The 21,469-nt window shown below is 30.8% G+C and overlaps 2 protein-coding genes and 1 non-coding gene across 6 annotated transcripts; 1 reads left to right on the top strand and 2 right to left on the bottom strand.

Annotated features, from left to right (window-relative positions):
• Positions 1-1,799: 1,799 nt before the first annotated feature.
• On the bottom strand, positions 1,800-6,794 carry LOC107942434 (glucose-1-phosphate adenylyltransferase large subunit 1). Of its 4 annotated transcripts, none has more exons than XM_016876103.2 (15): positions 6,672-6,794; positions 5,629-5,878; positions 5,279-5,401; positions 4,950-5,120; positions 4,603-4,695; positions 4,409-4,492; positions 4,271-4,326; positions 3,933-4,026; positions 3,514-3,699; positions 3,180-3,260; positions 2,891-2,977; positions 2,714-2,818; positions 2,522-2,628; positions 2,380-2,440; positions 1,800-2,273 (listed from the first exon to the last, which is right to left on the bottom strand). In XM_016876103.2, the coding sequence occupies exons 2-15, from the start codon at positions 5,863-5,865 to the stop codon at positions 2,172-2,174; spliced, it is 1,587 nt and encodes a 528-aa protein (XP_016731592.2). In that variant the 5' UTR covers positions 5,866-5,878; positions 6,672-6,794; the 3' UTR covers positions 1,800-2,171. The 4 variants fall into 4 exon arrangements, with proteins under 4 accessions (XP_016731592.2, XP_016731591.2, XP_016731590.2 ...); XM_016876102.2 differs by lacking the exon at positions 6,672-6,794 and adding an exon at positions 6,466-6,602; XM_016876101.2 differs by lacking the exon at positions 6,672-6,794 and adding an exon at positions 6,261-6,420.
• Positions 6,795-11,249: 4,455 nt separating this feature from the next.
• LOC107918575 (40S ribosomal protein S25-4) lies at positions 11,250-13,130 on the bottom strand. The gene is made up of 4 exons (XM_016848163.2): positions 12,940-13,130; positions 12,732-12,806; positions 12,491-12,625; positions 11,250-11,542 (listed from the first exon to the last, which is right to left on the bottom strand). Exons 1-4 carry the CDS (start codon positions 12,940-12,942, stop codon positions 11,429-11,431), a joined length of 327 nt encoding a protein of 108 aa, XP_016703652.2. The 5' UTR covers positions 12,943-13,130; the 3' UTR covers positions 11,250-11,428.
• Positions 13,131-14,000: 870 nt separating this feature from the next.
• On the top strand, positions 14,001-14,095 carry TRNAY-GUA (transfer RNA tyrosine (anticodon GUA)). The gene is made up of 2 exons: positions 14,001-14,037; positions 14,060-14,095. It is a non-coding gene; the product is annotated as a tRNA-Tyr (tRNA).
• Positions 14,096-21,469: the final 7,374 nt, after the last annotated feature.

Raw genomic sequence — 21,469 nt, 5'->3', positions numbered from 1 at the left:
GTTTTTCGTATTTGATAGATCAAATATAAATTATTCTATTTTTATTTTATATGTGTTTATTTATATCTAATTATTTTGTTCTCTAACGTGTTTTGTCTAACAATGACATCATAACATGTTTAAAAAATACACATTTGAGTAACTAGAATTAACCAAATTATAATAGAGGTAGACTTATTTAAGCATCAAGCTACTCCCCTAGGTTAAAAAAACTCATCCAAAATTTGAGAGGTTTGAACAAAAATATTAAGCACGAAAAATAAATTTGAGAAAAAAATTAAGCTCGTTTAAACTTAAATCAGGCTTGACTCCATATTAAAAGCCCAAGCCTAACCCCACTTATTTTCAAGTTTATAATATATTATTTTTCATTTATTTTACATATTATGTAATCTATATATCATATAGAAAATATAATATATTATAATATAAATATTAAATTGTTATGTTTAGAAATTTAATAAAAAGAAAATTATATAGCTGTGGTAAAAAATCTATAATTAATAAATAAAATAATTGTTTTTAAAAATAAAAAAATAATATTGACAAATTTAAACGGTTTTAAGTTAATCACTTATAAATATAAGTAAATTTAAGTAAAATTTGATACCCATATTTTAAGTCGAGTCAGACTTAGGTAGCAATCTTTTATTTTTTTTCCTTAATTTAATATCAAATTCTAAAATTTTAGTTTTGTTAAAATTAGGGTATTCTTCTGCTGAATACATGTGATTTTCAAAATTAACAAATCTTGAGTAATATTTTATTACCATTTTAATTTATTATTGTAAGATTAAGCATTGAGTACTATTTTGTTAATATTTTCTTTTAATTTTAAAATATTCTTTCTTACTTTTTTTCCTTAGAATTATTTTAGTTGTTTCATTCAATACTATAATCTTTTCTCTTATTTTCCGAGTAAATATGAAAAATTAAAGGTATAATGATTTATTTGACCCTCTAACTTAAAAAAATTTATTTTAGCTTTTCGTATAATTTTCTGTCTTTTCTAGTCATTAAATTTGCATTACTTGTCAAATTATCTCAAAATGGATTAAAAAAGTTAACATTTGTTAACTTTGTTACCATGGTATCCACGTGTCAATCCACATGTATGTCATGTTAGCAATTAATTAATTTTTTTTAAAATAATAGTTTATTTTATTTTTTAAATAATTTTAATAATTAAATTTTAATAATTTTTAAAATTTTAAAAAATAATTAGTTGCTAACCTGGCATCCATATAACAATCCATAACAAAGCTAACAAACATTAATTTTTCTATCCATTTTGGAGTAATTTGACAAATAGTACAAGTTTAAAAGCTAAGGTAAAAAAAAATTAAATAAATAATTAAAATAATTTTTTTATAGAATGCCAAATAAATTATTTTACCAAAAATTAAATAACTTTTAAAAAATTGGTGATTGGATTCTAAGAAACATAGTTGAAGAAGTATTTTTTTTCATTAATAGCACTTAGAAATAAATAAATAAAAATTAATAAGTTTATTAAGCATTTTCCAAAATAAATTTTTTTATTTATCAAAAGGATTAAAACCCAGCTGGGAATTGAATATTTGCAGTGGCAAAACTCAACCGAGGATTGAATCGTGAACTACAATGGCGAATTCAGGGAGCTGACAGGAGGTTAACTTTTCTATAATAGAAAATTTTCTATTTAGTCCTATTTATAATATATAAAATTTTAAATTAGTAAAAGTTACACTTTGCTCCCCACAAAATAATAAAAATTTAATTTAATTTTTTAAAAATTATAAAGATGTAGACTATTAAAATAATAAAATATAAAAATATATAATTTAATTTCAGTACCAAAAAGAAAAATTCTGACTCCGCCTTGCAGAGATAAATTAAATGCACTCTACTAACAGAAAAAGAAACAAAGGGCTGCTTAGCCATTTGATTTATTTTGCTTAGCAAACTAACATATCTAATATCTACCTTGCACTGCAAAAAGAACCTGTAATTTACATAAAAAGTAATTCATAGTAGTGGAGCTTCTTTTTTTTACTTTTCCTTGGGCAAAATGCTGCAAATGCCACCTTCAGAACCTTCTTCACGCAATGGACCGTGACAGCTTTCGATGGTGCCCTTTCGATTCCAAGCTCAAATGCTGTCCGTGAAAGTAATTTAAGATCCGATCTGGTTTATATAATTGTACCATCCTTTATTGTTGCCTTATCTAGTATGACAGTGATACCGGACCGGATATAAAATCCTTCGTCTGACCTATCCGCTTCTTGAACACCCTACGAAAGCAGCAGCAGCAGTTTATTTATGTTCTATAAATGCAGCAGAACTTGATGTTCAGAAAAAGACTATGAATGAATGGATGAATATGGATTGTATGCTTACATCTTTATTCGCAATGATCACATCTCTTCCTATCTTTGCATTCTTGTCGATTATGCAGTTACTGGCAGAGAAAATAATACAGACAAGATTACGGATATTTCATTGAACTGTCAGAATTTGTTCTCCGTGTTGAATAATTTACCTGATTTTGGTATTGTGTCCAATTCCGATCGGGACCTTACCCTCTGCCAGTAGAGATATAATTTCGAGCTCAGTTTGGTAATAGTCTGCTCCCATCATAACCGTGTCCTGTGGATAGGAAAGAGTCGAACTATGTCAGATTGAACTATGAAGTTTAAAAGAAACCGATTTGCTTTAAACCAAGATAATTCACCTGAAGCTCAACGCAGGAGTCCAAACGTGAGCGTTCACCAATTACCGAGTGTTGGACACTACACTCTCGTAAGAAGCATCCATGGGAGATTATTGCATCTTTAATCTGCATGAACAGACTGAAACATGAGAAGGAACAAAACAAATTGCCAGAATTTTAGTCCAAACGTATACATACCCTGCATTTATCAATTTTTGTCGGTGGTAAGTATCGAGGAGATGTATAGAAAGGTGTCTTTGGATCATAAAACTCAAACTTAGGAAACTGCATGGAAGAGACAACCAATAGCGTTTAAAGCTTATTCGAATGATGACCAAAAAAAGTAATATACAAGTTTCACATGTATCTAACATAACATCCGAATCAATAAACCAGTGAAAATTTAGGAAAATTTTAACAAACTCATGATTCAGAGGCCGAAGGATAAGAACGCAAAACAAGAAACTTGGCTAACAATAAAACCAACCTCTTCAGTGAGGGCTAAATTGGCTTCATAAAAGGACTTTATGGTTCCAATATCTTCCCAGTAGTCTTTGAAAATATATGCCTGTAGACATGTGAGACATTCCGAATTTAGAACACCTTTTGATCAACTACTCAGTATACAAACAGAAACCATGTAGAATATGAATGACATGATGTCTCAAATTTATGGTCTTAAAGATGCTAAAATGCAATGTGGACCAGTAAGAATTGGTGCTTGGTTTGAACCCTCAATGGCAAATGAACTCGTCTCTCTTGTTAGCAAAAGATGGAGAGACATCTTAGAGAAATGAAAATTTCATTTTTATAGCTCTTACCTGGACGTCATGTTCCTTAACTGCAGCAGGAATGATTTCAGACCCAAAGTCATTGGAAGTAGGAAATCTCCATCTCAGAAGCTTTAATAAAACATCCGTCTTAAATACATAGACTCCCATTGATGCAATGTAAGGGCAACTTGCGGCTTCTTGGGGAGACAACCCTAGAAGAGTGGTATCTGTTTGCTGCAGAGAATCATAAAAAGAAGTGGTATCATTTGAGAAAACGTTCATTGTTTATATGGGTAGAAATCAAGTAAATAGAACACTATCACTGTAAAAACATGTTTTAAGAAAATCTGCTCGAGTGCGCTTTAAATTATTAGCCCTTCAGCAACATACATAAGATATATGCAAGCTCAGTAGGAACCTACCAAATCCTTCCTTCAAACTCGCAATAACAGTATCCTAGTGCTTACCATTGCTTTCAAATCAGTCCCCTTCGGCTTTTCAGAAAACTGGACAATACGGCCCCTGCCATCTATCTTCACCAGTCCATAATCAGAAGCACGGCTGGAAAGTAACCAATTATCGATGGTCAGCTTCTTAGATGATTTTAGGATTTGTTGATAGAAAGTTATACAAAAGTAAATCAACTTTGTTTCGAGTTTACAAAAAGAAGATTGCAGTAAAAATAAACCCAAGAGATAATTTCATCATGATGGTAAACCATGAATCTGGTACTAAAAGGGAACAGTTAAATAAAGTATATATACAACTTAAAAATCTAAATGGTTAAGCTGAGAAGATCGAAGACCTGTTGTCCATCGTCACACATGAAATTGTAATATCAGCATTACCGTCTACGTGACTCTGTCATCCATTGCAATAAGTTAGCAAAGCATTCAGCTTATGCTAAAAAACATGACACCAATTGAGTAAAAGATATCAATACCTGTACGAATTCCATATAATCCATTCGATAGAGATGATCCCCGCACAAGATCACTACATTCTCAATGTTCCTATTCTTCGCATCCTAGAAGAATAAATTTTGATTTATCATAGTTTATTTCAGGTTGAACCGAATGTGAACTACATGAAGTAATTATTTTCATGATAAAGGGAAATAATACTTCTAGTTCCTACCTCAAATACCCATATGAATTGCCTCACAGCATCTGCGGTTCCTTGGAACCACTTCTTCCCTGCCTCTCCTGATGTTTGAGTGGCTGCCAGAATCTGTTCATCAAATGAGTTTCGTTCAATTGGTCTTACTCACAAAGGAATTCTCAATAGAACTACTACGGATCATATAGCATCCAATACAAGAAATCATTCAAAAAGAGTTCATTCTATCTTCTGGATAACATCACGCTTTGTATTTCTCGATAGATCGTCTATATTCACAACCACCCCATAGCCATCTTATTCCACCAGATGAATCAGTAAAAAGTTAAACAAATTGATCTTTATAAACCTTAATGATATCATACCTCCACAAACCCATCTCCAAAATTTATACCATTGCCATAATACGTGCGGGCAACGTGCCGGTTGAGGGAAGCTGAATTGAACTGTGTCAGAACAAAAATCTTGTTTATCCCACTGTTGATACAGTTGCTCATTGGAATGTCTATCAGCTTATAGCATCCTCCAATTGGAACCTACAGATCATAGCCACATAAAAACGAACAGTCAAAACAGAAATCTTGACTCGATGCATTGAATTCTGCATCAAGCATATGCTAAATAAATCGCAAAAACAAAGAGAAAAATCTGTCATGAAATTGAGGTTAGCATTAAAGAAATTGTATGTCCTTACAGCAGGTGTGGCAGCCCTTCTGGTAAGGGGAAAGAGATGAGTCCCTGCACCTCCTCCCAATATGACTGAAGCCACATTCTTGGGGTCAACTCTTTGTCTGTTGAATCGACGTGACGGTAAGGTCTAAAACCAAAATCAAAGAAAGAATGGGATTTCGTTTCACCAAAGAGCCATTGCAAAGTCCATGTTTTCAACAGTAAATGATGAAACTGGTCTTTGATCATACAAATATTACCAGAATCAATCATGATAAGCACTAAATTAAATAAGACATGAACTTGAGCGCTCGTAACCTTGCCAGGGCCTCATTGGCAATCAAACAAATACAATGGATACAAAATCAAACATACCTTGGCTTCTCTGGGATTATTTGATGTGATAACAGCAAAAGCGCCAGGTTTGATCTTCATAGCTTTCTTATTATAAGTGCTTAAGCTGTTTGCCACCCGATTGACCCAAACACTGTTGTTATTAAGACTCCCTCTAATTCTCTCCCCCAGAAATGTGTTATCTCCATTGCCAAAGCCACTATTCCTTACATTCACCAGATGAGAATTGACTTTCAAGGCAACACAACCTGAATCCATTAAAGCTTTCTCGCTGGTAGGACCAAATATAGGATAGATCAGATAATAAGACACTCGTTGAACACCCAGAGATGATCCTCTAAATCTAAGTAACCAAGTTAAGTGTAGATCACATAAAGATACAACAAACAAAAATAAAGGAATGACAGTTGTGTCAGACTGTCAGATACTCAAAGGTACATACAGTACAGAGAATATATTAATACAAAATATTAAAATCAAAGTAACCCCAAAACTAAGACAGGCATAAATCAAGGAATTTAAGATTTATTAGAGAACCCAGACCGCAAAACACCCCAATGATGCAAAATTCTCAATGACCCAAAGGCAAAAGAACCATTTTTGAACATAAAAAATACTATACATGTAAAGATCAAAGGAGAAAAACAACAAACCAAGGTGAAAATTTGTAGAATTGGATTCAAAGGAGGTTTTTTTTTTTTTTTTTTTGGAATCAAGATTCGTGAAACGTGTGATGAATGTTGAATGAAGGTGGCGTGGTTAGCTTTATTGGCTTGTGAGCTTTTTCACGAGAAATCCTGCAAAACCTGTTGTTTATATGTGTGAAAAATAAAAATAAAAAAAGAAAACAAAATGTACCATAAATAACAGTGCCCTTTGTTTCCCCTTCAAAAATGCCACTCAGTTCTCAAAATCTAAGCTCTAATCTTTATGCTTACATAGAAGGGAAGCCATTATTAGCCAAACACCTGTCCTTTTCAAAGTTTTCAACTTTGAACCCAAAAAAAATTGAAATAAAATAGTAAATAGATACGTCACATGATAAAAAAAAAAAAATCTTCTACCCATTCAATACTCTAAACTGCAGCCGTTGATTTCGTGATTTCAGGTGGAAAGAAAAGCTTTCAATTCATAGCTTGGCTTGCAACTTTGCATGCTTTAATGGTTTATTTGACTGTTAACATATTTTCCCGCCCACTCGGACATGTTACTGATTGCTACTGGCTGGTTTAACTGATAATTGAACCTAGTAATCTTCAAATTTTTTATTTTAGTCTTTTCCTTAATATTTCAGTATAAAAATCGTCTCCATTTTCAATCAGATTTAATTGACTGCATGATTGTGATAGCCAATTGGTTCAATGAACAATCATGAAGAAGAGGTTTCTTGGTCTAAATTCATAGGTTCAATTTGTGGGTAAATTTTAAAATGTTAGATTTATTTATTTTTAAGTTTATTTGTGTTTATTTCATATCAATTTAGAATTTTAAAAATGTGTTTCGGTTTTTAAATTTAAAATAATTAAGTTTATTCGTTTAAATTAAATAAGTTTTTTATGAATATTGTTGAGGGGGTCAATTTTTTCGACAGAAAGTTCATGTGCTATTATAGTTGCATATCCATCAATTGAGACACTCTTGGTTCTGTGAATCAATACCACAGACATGTACTCGCGGCATGCCGTCTCTTGGTGGAGTACGAGAGATAAAACCCATACCAAAGATAAGACTTTTAGTTGTTGTGGATTGGTTGACTGTTCGACGAACAACACTCCCAAACTTATTTCTAAAGAGTTGATCCCCTTCAACAAACATGTTACGAACATTAATTTAATAAACATGTTCACGAATAAGAAAAAAATAAATCATAAATAAAACCAATAAGTGGTTAGGTGTAATAGTAAGTCACATTACATTCTCAATGGAAGGACCAAGACTCCAACATTAAAGACAACATTGTTGGAAGAGATAGCCACGAACCTCAACATACACTATAAAACAGATATCATAGTCAACATCTAGCCCGATAAAATATTGTCCGCACATAGTCCTCGCGACTTTGTTATTGGGAGCACCCATACAGCCCCCAAAAAATCTCTTACCACTTAAGTGTTGCTACCCCTTTATATAGCACAGGTCTCTCTCGTATTTTGCCGATGTGAAATTTGTCTAGGTTATTACATTCACCTTCCTTAAGAACTCAACGTCCTCGCTGAAGTTTGTCTCACCATCACTTAAGAGGCACGACGAGTGACTCTGATACCAATAAATGTCATAACCAACACCACGACAACAGGTTGAAGGAAAAAATTCTTTTGATGAGACCGAATTTGAGTTATAAATATTTTAGAGGATTAAAGATGTAATTTTTTTATTGTATTAACGTAAAATTTTATAATTTTATAATAAATCAAATTATAAAATTTTTATTTTTGAAAAAAATTAGAATTAAATTTTAAATTTTAGAAAATACCAAAATATAATTTTATCACTGAATTAATTTAAATTTTTTTATTTTTCAAAAAATTAAAAGAATAATTTTCATTTTTGGAGGGGAGGTCGTGCTTGCCTCCTCTAGCTCCACCCTTGATAGACAATATAATAGTTGTACTTTGCTTTTGGCTAGCAGTGTTGAAGCTAGAAAACTTATTTTAAACGGGTGAAATTGAAATAAAATTTTATAATTGTATGACTTATTATTTCATAATTAAAGGGATTAAATTAAAATTTTATAAAAAATATTTTCTATAAAAGTTTATTTCCATTTAAAATTTATTCAAATAATAATTAGTGAAATTTTTGAATATTTTAATGGGGCAAAGCCCTTGTGTGCCGCCCGTGAATGCTGCCGTGCTTTTAACAAGGAAAACTGGCAGCCAATGCAGTACTTGCACACAATCTGTCAGAATTCAGCTTCTGCTTCCATGGTTTTTGGAGTTTTGCAATCATTCATTGTACTTCGATTATGAGCATTCTTGTTAATAAACACATTACTTGACCACCGTTTTTAGCTTCAGCTTATTAAGTAAAACCCATATTGCTTCTCGTATTAACATGATGTGATGAAATTGTGTATTCGGCAGGTCAGATTTTGTTGCCTCAATCACTTCAACTGATGGAGAATCGTTTAACTGATGTTTAAGACTTGTTAGAAGAGAATCACTTTCTACGAATCTTAATACAATTATCAACCACTCGTCCCGTCCTTGTATCAACGGTTGATTTCCGAACAAGGAGATATATATATATATACACACACATAGTTGTGTGTGTGTTAATGATGAATTCCACTCTCAAACAGTGTAGGATTAGGACCTGTGCTTCAACCTAACCGCATGGACGGTTGTTACTTCATGGTGTAGAATCACCCCCATTTCATGGCTGGACTTGCCCCATCTCCCATGTGCCCCTATCGAGGTGTCCGCCTTACAAGTCGTCTGTTGTTTTTGGTCCCACAAACTGCAGTATCCCTTCTTATTTCAGTATTTTACCCTAGCCTTTGCCAGGTTTCCACAGTTTGCTTCTCTTGATTTTATTCAAGTTTTTTTATTCAATGAATCCTAACATACAATGCCACTACAACAACAAATATACATACGAGACTAATTCCACCGATATTCTCAAACTATTACCTAAAACTGATTGATAAATTGATGAAAGGAATTAATTGATATACTATCGATACTATAAAGACCCTTGAAGTTGATGGAGAAAAATGTGATTCACAGGGTGTATTTTTCTAATAAGTGTTGAGACACGCATATTATAGTAGAGCTTAATCGATTTAGGCAAATCAAAAGCAAATGAAGGGAGAGGCATGACTGGTTAATCAACAATGAGCTCCCTTCGACTGCTTCTAATTGTCTTTTCAAGTGAAATGTGAAAAAGGTGATGGAACTGGTGGAGGGGGGCACTAGCCCCATAAAAGTAGCTGACAAGGAGAAAGTGTTAGAAGCCTGGAAATTGAAAGCAGGGAGTAAAATGAAAACAAACAATGTATTATGTGACAAAATATTTCACGTGGGATGCTGCTGCTCATCAACCAAAACACTATTATTACTTTCCTTAACAATTCAACGACAGCTTCTCTCTCTTTATATCAACCATGCAGCGTATTTTTCTTTTTTCATATTTTTTTATCCAATTTATTGTTTATCTTTAGAGTTTATGGTCATTCTTTTCAATAATATATCTTTAAAATTTAAACATACGTTGTTCCTTGAGGGTATAATATATTTTACCATTACATTCAATATATATTTCTTGATACAATATGTTACCACTTTCTTCCTGACTCATGGAATTTTCCTATTCCATTTAAAGTAAGGCAGGAAGGAATTGAAAATATTGAAAACATGGTTAGGGCGTTTGCTTTGAGTATCTAGAAATGAGCTATACTGTAGAGATGGACCTTTGAGGTCAGAATCCTGGCCAGTGGCCATTACCACCACTAAGATGTGTTAAATGACTTGCAGGACAGCTTTTTGGCAATAATTGATTTGGAGCTGTTCCGGTTGCCTTCAATATAAGAAAGCTTTGTAATACAATTTAATCAATGTCTAATTAGGCTCAAACTTAATCAAATTCCTTTCCTACTTCAAAGAATATATTGAATAAAAATTGAAAAGCAAAGCGCAAATTTTGATGCTAGTAGCGTTGTGCTGGTTAGGTATATGATGTGCACTACTTTCCGAAAAAGGAATAACCAAATTGTAGCAAACAACACAGGCCCATTTCCTAAATAGTCGTAAAATCAATCACCAACACTGTTGGCGACTAAGCTCAATGTCACCTTAAAGTTGATAACCATTTCCACTGGCCCCTCCACCCATCACCTCAACATCAAACTCCTCCAATAACAGTATCGCAATTGAAATAGTGGACACCCCCATGTTGGATCTTGCACTAAGCCACCATTTAGAGCTTTCACCTATTTTTTTTTTAATTGATTGTTATATCCTTGGCATCTTGCTGTTAGATGTTTGTTGTTGGACTATATAACCCAAAGATATCATCTTCCTCGAAAGCCAAAGCAATGCTCGAAATCATGACCGCTGAAGTGCGGTGAGTGTGAAGACTTAAACCCACAAATATAGTGGTCAAGTATTTCGCTTGTATCCTACAAGTGAGGGTTCAATTTTCATCATTCGCCGAGCTCTTCAGCAATCAAAGACTGAAACCCACAAATACACCTTCACATTATCAGCACAATGCTCTAACAATGTTCTACTAGCTCAAAGCAAAGATAAGTTTGGTTTTTGTTGGTTAGAGCTCCCCCAAGGTTTTCAAACTAGAACTACATATTATGCAAGCAACTAATAACATACTATAAATGCATCCTTCAAGACTAAAGTTTTTCAATATTAAAAAGATAAAGTTCCTGGTTAAAGCAAAGATGTGAATCTTTCAAGTTTCAAACCCATTTCCTCAGAATAACACTTCCCAAATTCTACATTTGCTCATAATCCGACAAGGTTGAATATTTCCAATTAAGGCGGCAGCTGGCCTCAGTCTGAACCCCAGACTCCCCAATCCCAACAAATATCCATAAAACAATAATATAAAGTATGCAATATAACATTTTAGGATTGAAACACTAAATCAACATATGAATCTCACATTAGAAAAAAATTTCAGAGAGCTGAATAGTAAGTCTGCAAAGTATCAATTAAACTAGAATGATAAAAAGAGAATGTATCTCACACATTCTACACAAAAGGAGAAAAAAAAAAAGCGGCAGCAGTAAATAAATTCACTTAGAAGTCAACTCAACAACCAACAGCACTATTGCATGGAACTAAGCAAAAATACAACGAACCATCTAGGTATTTGTAGCCCTAGTGTAAATCTGCTGGCTTGAATGGGCAGACACCAACCTAATCGATCCTCTTGCCATCAGTTCCCTAATAGCCTTCCTTGCAAGTGATCCATTTATCTGTGAGGTGAATACAATACCATGTTACGCTTACTGGAAGTGCGGCTTTCATTTAATAGAGCTCAGGCAATCATCTCCAAGCAGACACATACAAAAGAGGATACCATGACACGAGACCAACATGCTACCCCATACAGTACAAATATTAATCAGACAACGTTAGCCTATGAAAATAGCATTTTAGATTGTCATTCAATGCTTTTAGCTGCCCTATGAGGCGTCATTCTATTCCTACTAGCTATTAGAAGCCATTCAATAACCAAACACCGGGATAAATCCATGGCAACAAAATCCCATCATCCAATTCCAAGTTTCAAAGTAACGGACCCCATTGTGTCTATTCATGGAACAAGTAGCAACTAAAGCCTAATTTTAAGACAATGAGCAGTGCATGGCAACAAAAACATAATAAGTAAAACAACATAGAATTTCCGTATACGGAGCTCCATTACCAGAAATAGCTATCTCCCCAATGATATTCGAATTGTCACGCAAAATCCTAATAAAGGAACACTAGTGATCCAATTCATTAAGACTAATGACCTCAGTAGCCTCTAATTTATTACAAAATGATTGAATAAAAAAACAATACACAAACTTCAAATTTCATTTATTTAAAATTATGTATTTATATAAACAAAAAATAACACATTAGTTAGAAAAACGTTTTTATGTTCCAATTAATCGTATTTCGTTCCTATTAAATAAACCTGAAGACTACAACTATTGACTTAGGTTTCATATAGGTAAAGTTTTGCCTTCTAATTTTCGTTCCTCCAACTGGACCGGTATGCATTTCTAGCAGACATTGATCCAGACGAGAGAAAAAAATATCAAACTAAAATCTAACAGTTCCACGAATAAAAGAGCTTGCATCGAAAGGGGGAGAAAATACATAACCAAAACAAATCATTAACTTAAAAAACAGGTAAATGAAATGAAAAGTACCCTCATACGATCAGATAGGATAGAGGGAGTGATGAGCTTGTATTTAGGAGCTTCAGAGAGAAGCTTGTCATACGTAGCCTGATCAAACAGCACCATGTTATTCACCTTCTCCTTTTGCTTTCCCTTGCTCCACTTCTGCAAATACCAAAAAAGAAAAACCCCATTTTTTAATCAAGTCATAAGAAGCAGAAAATGAACCCCAATAAATACATAAAATGAAACATATAATAAAAAAAATGACCTTCTTCTTCTGCTTGCCACCTCCAGACTTTGCAGGCTTGGATGAAGGAGGAGGGGCTTTGTCTTTCTTTGGTGCCTACAAATCCAAGTCAAAATAACCCAGAATTTCGTTAACAATCTAAAAGCAAACTTTGTTTTTGTTTTTGTTAGTAATAAAAAAGAGGGTGATAAACCATGTGTTGAATAATGGAGGAAGGGGATGAACATACCATGGAATCTGCCGAAGTGAATAAAGGAAAAGGAGAGGGGCTGTGAGAGGTTTGTCAAACCCTAGGGTTGGTCGGCGCTACCTGAGCTGAGAGTGTGACCACAACGGGAAGAAGTCTTTTAATTCTCAAACTGAAACCCTAAACCATTGACAAGCCGAAGATAAAGGCCCAAAGCAACTAAAAGTGACAACGGGTTGTACTAAGCCCAATAAAACTTTAAAACTTAGACACTTGTACAAACCCATTGAAATCCCTTGCATTCGTATGAAGTTTTAAGTATCAAATTGATCACAAAAATATTGTAAAGTACTAAATTGGTAATATTACTATTTTACCGGAACCGATTTATAAATTGAGTTTAGTTTTAAATGTTGACTTCGAGTTTTGGTAGCTATATATTTGGGAGTAGATGTATTCATTGGTTAGGTCGGGTCAGGTTCGAGTAAAACTTAAACATGATATTAACATAACTTTATACTTGTCTAAGCTTGGTCCAACTCGAAATATGAGCTTAAAATTTTGTTCAGGTCTGTCTATATTTGCAAAAGACTAACCTAAGTTCATTTTAGGCACATCTATATATATTTTTTAAAAACTTATATTATTTAATTAAAATTTAATAATTTTATATATTTTTATTTATTTAAATTTTTATATACTCATCTTAACATTAGTTTAATGTCCACATTAGAATAGTATTATATATTTAGTATAGATTTATCTTTTTAAGGTGTTATAATTTATATAATATATAAAAATAACATAATATAAAGTATTATAAACTTAAAAACGGGTGGGGTTAGGTTCAAATATTTTAAATAAACCTACATTTTTTAATCAAGCTTATTTTTCAAGCTTAATATTTTTCCTCAAACCCTCTTAAATTTTAGACAGACCTTTAAACCTAAACAAATAACTCTACTCATAAATGCAACATAGTGAATCTTATAAATCATGTATCTGTTATGTATATAAATAAAAATCTGTTATCACTAATAATATAAAGTCAAGAAAACAAAAACTTAATATTTTTAAAATGTTTTCTAGCAGCTGACTCAAGGCCGACCTTAGCTCAGTTAGTAGAGCGGAGGACTGTAGAGGGCATAGCCTTGCTGTAAAAATCGTTGGGTCGCTGGTTCGAATCCGGCAGGTCGGATATTTTTAACTTTTGCCTTTTCGGTTAAATTTGTTCTAAGTCCCTGTAATCATTGTAAATTTAGAATTTAGTCTTTCTAAATTTATTTCAGTAAATTTTGTCCATTTGCTTTTTAGATTTAAGAATATAAGTCTAATTATTAATAATATCAAAATGCTTTTGTTAAACTTAAATTCATTGTACTGTCATTTTCTCTGTTACGTGATAAGATTTTTTTTTTTAAATGTCACACCAATAAAACTAATAAAAAAATTTTAACAACGTTAAAAATTAGATTTAAATTTTGAAACTAAATTACTAAAAATGAAGAAAAATTCAAATATAAAAAAAATAAAAACTTCAAACATATTTCATTTTTCTATTATTTTCCCAATTTATAGAAAAAGTTGAGGTAAACAGTAGAGGTATCCAAACGGTTAACAGAACTAGTATTAACCAAATTAACCAAAATTTTTAATCCTTTAAATGTTAATCGAACCGAATATTTTTCAAAAGAAATTAACCGAATCAAAATATTTCGGTTAATTAGGTCAGTTAATTGAATTAACCGAAATTTATATGTTTTTTTTGTTAAAACAAGTATAAAATGATTATTAAATTCAGTTAATTATCCAATTTAGAACCAAATTAACCATTAATTAAAATTTTAAAAAACCTCTAACTGACCTCCGACCGAATTAGATCGGTTAAATGACCGATTTAGATCGGTTAAATGACCGATTAACTGAATTAGATTGGTTCAATCAATTTATTTCAATTTCAATCGAAGTTTAAACACCTGTAATAAACAAGAAGAGAAAGAATTTATTTTATTTGTTACACTTTATGATGTTCATAAAATAAAGAAAAACCAGAAGAAAGAAGAAGAAATAGTGGGATCCAACTCAATAAACTAAGAATCCGACGTGTATTGATAAGCAAAAAACCAAATGCATAATAATTCTAAAATCACAATTTATAGAATATAATCAAACAAGGTATTCAGAATTTCAGTCGATTCTTTGCTCCCGTGTCATTGAATCAGCTCCCACTCACTCCTCCCTCTATTTAATACATCAACAACATACCACTTCCCTATTCCATATACTATATAAAATATCATCTTTAATCCTTATATTAATCAAGCCAGATTTGGGGTTTTTCTTTATTTTTTTATTGTAGAGTTAACAGTTTAGGTTCGAAGATTTGTTCGAAAAATAAAAAAGTTTAGGCAAAATATAGGCCCGCAAAATGGGCTTGAAAAAAAAAAAAATTTGTTTTCAAAATGGGTCGAAATTTGCCTAAAAAAAATTTAGTGCTACTTGGTGCCATTTTGATGTTTGTTTTACTACAATTTTGTTATTATATTACTGTTATTTTGTTTTTATTATTTGGATATTGTATAACTATTGTCTTATTAGTAATTTTACTAGTGTTTTAGAACCATTTACTTGCTAAATTGCAATTATCTTAGGGTTATTTAAATATAATTTTTTTAACAATTTGTTGAAAAATATTTATTTTAATATTTTTAGTGCATTTTATGTATTATATTTTTAAATTTTATTTTTATAGAAAAAATTAATACAAATCGACCGAGCTCAATAAAATTTTTAGATCCATTTTTTGGGTTGAGTACTAGCCTAAAAAATAGGCCCAACCCATGATCAGGTCTTAAATCAAATTTTCTTAAAGAAAAATATATATTTAATCAAATATGCCGGTATCTCTTTTATGGTCAATGGTTTCAAGGAAAAATCAAAAACAATAGAGGCATGTTAAAGAAAAATAATGGTGAGTTTAGATGGGCGATTGAGTGCAATGTGGGACGTTTAGCTAACTTATTCTCTCATGCTACAGTATCTAATCTCACAGCCACAGCTGTTTTTACACTAATCGCAAGTAAACGCACCGCCCATCCAAACCCACCGTGGTGAATAAAATTATAAAATTTTGAATTTCAAATGTAATCTAATATTTCAATTCAACAAATTTGAGTTCGAATTTAAGTTGTTAAATCATTCTTAATTTTTCAAATGATTAATATAACTAAAATCTTAAAATATTGTGTTATCTTTGGAACATGACATCTGAAAAATTAAGAATGATTTTAACAACTTAAATTCAAACTCAAATTTGTTTAATACCATTTTATAAGAGTTAATTGTACCAAACATTCTCATATTATAACTATCATTTTAAATTAGTCTCTAAATTTCAAATCTTTTTAATTACATCTTCAAACTATATTGGTTATATTAATTAGGTCCTTGTGTTACTAAAATAGATAATTTAAATGATAAATGACATGCCAGATCATATGTGACATAATTTAAAGGGTAAACTACAAAGATAGTCACTTTTATTTACCTCAGATTACATTTTAGTCACTTATATTTGAAACGTTACGCTTTAATCACTTAAGTTATCGTTTTGTTACAAAGTGGTCACTCTACCATTAATTGCGATTACCTCCCTATCGACAGTCCTACGTGACAATCCAAATAAGTTTTAAATGCCAACTTGGATGTCTAACTGTTAGGATGAAAATAAGTTTTTAATTAAATAAATTTAATTTGGACTACCACATAGGACATCTAAGTTGACATTTAAAGCTTATTTGGACTGTCACGTAGAGCTGTCATTAGGGAGGTAATAGAGCTTAACGGTTAAGTGACCACTTCGTAACAAAAAAAATAATGTAAGTGACTAAAACGTAACATTTCAAACATAAGTGAATAAAATATAATTTGAGGCAAAATAAAAGTGCCTATTTTTATAGTTTACCCTAATTTAAAATAAAATTTTAAAAAAAATATTGTACAAATGGGATGCTTTAAAAATATTAGTTTTGAGGTTCTCAAAATTTTTATAAAAACTTTATTGTTCATTTTTTTTAATTATAAAAAAATTAAAAAAATTAAAATGAAAAATGATTGAATGAAATAATTAAAATAAACTTCGATTTATTTTTTTTTTGTTTTTATTTTGCCACTAGCTTGAAATGGATAACCTAAAATAAAGGGACAAATAGAACCCTAAACCCATATTGTCCCACAAAGCACTTTCCTCTTTTGGGAACCACTAGGTTTTAAAAAATACTTTCCTCAATTGGGCAATTTACGAATAATTTCTGTCTATTAATGTCGTTTATTGCTGCTCAAAGGTCCTTTTTGTGTATATGGTTGTGTTTGCAATTAAAAATTCTTTGATTTATCATGTGAAATTGTTTTACCATTTAAGTTCAATTAAAACTACCATAGATAGGTTAAGAAATAGTTAGTGTCGATAAATTTTAAGAGGGCTAATATTTTTTAAAACGCATCAAATTCAAGTTGTTCATATAATATATACATACTTTAACACTAGAATTAATTGGTAGACTGACAGAAGGACTATTGGTGAAGGTTTTGAAGTTTACGGATCGATTTAAAATCTGGGTTATAGTTTGAGGACGTTTGGTGAATTAGCCCTATATGAAGAAATTAAAAATTTAAATCTTCTGGTGGCTAAAACGTCCAAATCCACGTGGCATAATAGTACAAAAGGAAAAAAGAAACAGAGGCCTCACTCTATTATTGGTGGGTCTAACGCACAGAGGAGTGAATAACTGAATGGCAGTTAATGAAAGTACTAAAAATAATAAAGCAGAGAGAGAGAGAGAGGGGTGAGGTTACATCGTTGACGTGGCAACGGCTGCTTAGTGAGTAAGGAACGGGAATTTCGGAATTTTAAACTTGTTAAGGCTGCCTTCGTGCGCCACGTGGGCAAGTCATTGTCAGCATTTTGGTTTATCTTCTAACTAACGAGCCTCTAATAAAATTATTAATAATTAACCAAAATATAAATTTCTTAAATATATATTTAATTAATTATATAAAAATATATGTTTAAAAATTATTGGATGCTCAACAAAATGTCCAGTTTCGGACATATTTTATTTAAATTTTAACTGGTAATATTTAAAACCTTGACATGCTAATAGAGATGTACATGGGTCGGGCCCAGCTAAAAATTTAAGCTCATTTGCTAGGCTTCGGCTTGACTCGACCCAAAAAATGGGCCTAAAATTTTGTCCAAATTCAGCCTGAATAAAAATATTAAAACCCGAGCCCGACCTGGCCTGCACATATTAATTTTTATATAATTTTAAAATATATATAAACCATCAAAAATACTAAAAATATTAAAATAAATATTTCTCAACAAATTAAAAATAAATTTTTAAAAAATATGCATACTTAAATAATACTAAAATAGATGTAATTTAACAAGTAAATGCCTTTAAAATAATAACAAAATTAGCAAATGTCTTTAAAATAATAAAAAAAATTAACAATAAAATAAGTTTTATATAATATCCAAACAATAATAATAAAATCGTAGCAACATATTAGTAAAATAGTAGCAAAATAGGGAGAAAATAATATTAAAAAATAGATATATTTTTCATTTAATGAATTTGGGCCGGGGCCGGACCAAAAATGCCTTACTTGAGGCCCAGCCCGTTTTTTAAACGGGCCTTTTTATTTCCAAACCCATTTTTCGGGCCTATATTTTTGCCTCAAACCTTCCCACATTTCGGGCGGGCCTTTGGGCCGGGCCGAGCTGGGCCGGGCCACCCATGCACACCTCTACATGCTAAGATGTATACATTTCCTTCAATAAGCAAGCGATGATTAGGGATGAAGTTAGAAAATTCTTTTAGGGGGACGAAATTAAATTGTGATTTCATAAAAATGTAGTTTTATCATTTTAATGGTTTATTTCTTTATAAAATTTAAAAGATTAAATCAAATTTTATCATCTTTAAGGGGTTAAAATACAATTTTACCTTTATTGATTTAAAATTTTAAAAAAAATTAAAAGATCTAAACCCCTAACTACACTATTTGCAATAATACTATTTCTTTCTAATTATTATACACCATTCTATGGATGTGTTCTTATTAAGATTAAAAAAATAAAATATAAATATAAATATGAAGTAAATAAATAAATAAATAAATTAGTAAATGTGGTTTAATAATGGTTCATACATTCTCATCCAATAATATTAATACATTAATTCTATTACTTATAGGCTTATACTATAATTAATACATTAATTTTAATTTTGGAATAGATATGTATTTTCTTTATTGTTTTTTTTCAATTTTTGGACGAATGTCAATTGGCTCAATCGATTAGTATGATTATATTTGTCAATGTAACAAGATGTAGATTCGAGTGTGCTCAAGCGCATTATCCTCCTATTTATGGGTTGGGAAGGGATTATAGATAGTTCTAGACATTTAAAAAAAAAAGAAGAAGATATGATTAGAACCTATAATGAGATTGTTTAAAAAAATAAATATATATTAAATTTGAGAATATATATTAGATTTGATTAAAAACCTAATTGAAGGAGAACTTATGAATAAAAGTAAGCATTGTATAAAAATAATTAGATATTTGAAAATAGTGATCTAATTATTTAATTTTAAAATAAAATAATATGCATGGTTTTGTTAATAAATACAATAATTGATTAATAAAATTATTTTATTTGGTTTAATGGTATGTTTTAATAAATAATTAAAAGGCTAGATGAGATTATTTTAAAATTTTAAATCAAATTATAAATTTCATCAAACACTTACATACGTGGAAGCCATGTATTTAGAATACATGTATGCATTTAAGAATAACATAAATAAATAATGAAGTGAGGGTCTGAAATTAATAATAACATTATGCAATATGTATGGAATTAAAAAAATTAGTTTAAACTATAAGTAAAATAAATTTTAAATGGGCAATAAACCAGATTAAGAATATTAAAGGTACTCAATTTATTTATCGTGGTATTCTCATTTTTATTGAGTTTGTATTGATTTGACTTGTAACACAAACTCAATTAACGGCATTATTAATATATACAAACAACGTGAGTGAAACGATCTATGTAATAACATTAAAATGTATAAAAATAATAAAATAAAGCTTTGGTTGATCTTGAAGTTGTAAACTAAAAATTTTGTAAATATTAGTGCATCAGGAGTGAGCAAAATCTGATTCGATTCGAAAAACTCGATAAAATTTTCAAATTTTGAATTAAATAGTTCAAGTTATTTGAGTTAAACAATTTATTTGAATCAACTCGAATAAAAAATTAAGTTTTTCGATTTAACTCGAATATGAATTACACAATTCGAGTTATCCGAAAATCTGAATTAGAAAAGGCAAAACTATGCTATTTTGATAAATGTTTACCTTTTCTAAAGTTAAATGTCAAAACCATTAAGTTAAAAGGCAAAACCATTATATTGTTTAAGTAGTTAAATAATTTTATACTTTGTTTGCTAGTTAAATAATCGGTTTATGTAAACGCAACATTGAGTATAAATAATATGATTCGTTAACTCGACTCGAAATTTTTTTATTTGATTCGATCTGATTCAAAAAATTTCAAATTGAGTCCGGCTGCTAAAATAGGATTGTCAACTTGACTAACTCTAAATTTTTTGACTCAATTCGACTCGACTCGTTCAAATACTCACCCCTAAGTGCATGGGTTCAAGTCTTAATATTTGCTACTTGGTATGAATATTTTATCATTAAGTAGATGTCTATTAAGATCAAGATAAATTGGATTAAGTGTATAAAAAACCCTTAAACTTAAAAAAAATTAAACCCCTATTTTTTCTCACTCAATTGGGTGCTTAAACTTTTAAAATGCATCAAAAAGGCCCTCAAATTAAAAAAAAAGTCTCTGTTTTTATTTTTATTTTTATTTTTATTTATCATTTTTGCCACATGTCATGCCATGGTTGTGACACATGGTGACTTTAATTGAAAAAATTATGGGCAATTAACTTTAACGATTAACTGTTAAAGTTAACAGTCAAAAGACTTTTTTATTTGACAGTTCAAGCACTCAATTGAGTGCAAAAAAAAAGAAAAGAAAAGGGGCTTAATTATTTATCTTTTAAAAAGTTTGAGGGCATTTTTTATACATTTTGAAAGTTTAAGTACCCAATTGAGGGAAAAAAAAGTAATGGCTTTATTGCTTTTTTTTGGAAAAGTTTGAAGGTTTTTTTACACCCTTAAGCTATATAAATTTGTACTTTAGGACTCTAATGTTCAGTAGAAGTAGAGTTTTATATCACGTGTACTTCTTATGTATACATATATAGAATTTGAAAAAGTTTTATCTAGGTTAAGTTGCACTGCCTCTAAGCAATCACTTTTCATAATAATATTCGATAATCTGGCTTTTTATGCCTCCTTCAATCCATTTGCTATTGCCCATCTCTCACATGATAATATCGACATTCTCTTTATCCGCCTATGAAAACCAAGCAACCATTTCCCTTGAGCATCCTTATTGACACAACCCAAAGCAGGGTAAAA

Source organism: Gossypium hirsutum, chromosome A13 (assembly GCF_007990345.1).
Source record: "Gossypium hirsutum isolate 1008001.06 chromosome A13, Gossypium_hirsutum_v2.1, whole genome shotgun sequence".
In the NCBI taxonomy this organism is placed as follows: domain Eukaryota; kingdom Viridiplantae; phylum Streptophyta; class Magnoliopsida; order Malvales; family Malvaceae; genus Gossypium; species Gossypium hirsutum.
This window is presented reverse-complemented; position numbering and strand designations above follow the sequence as displayed.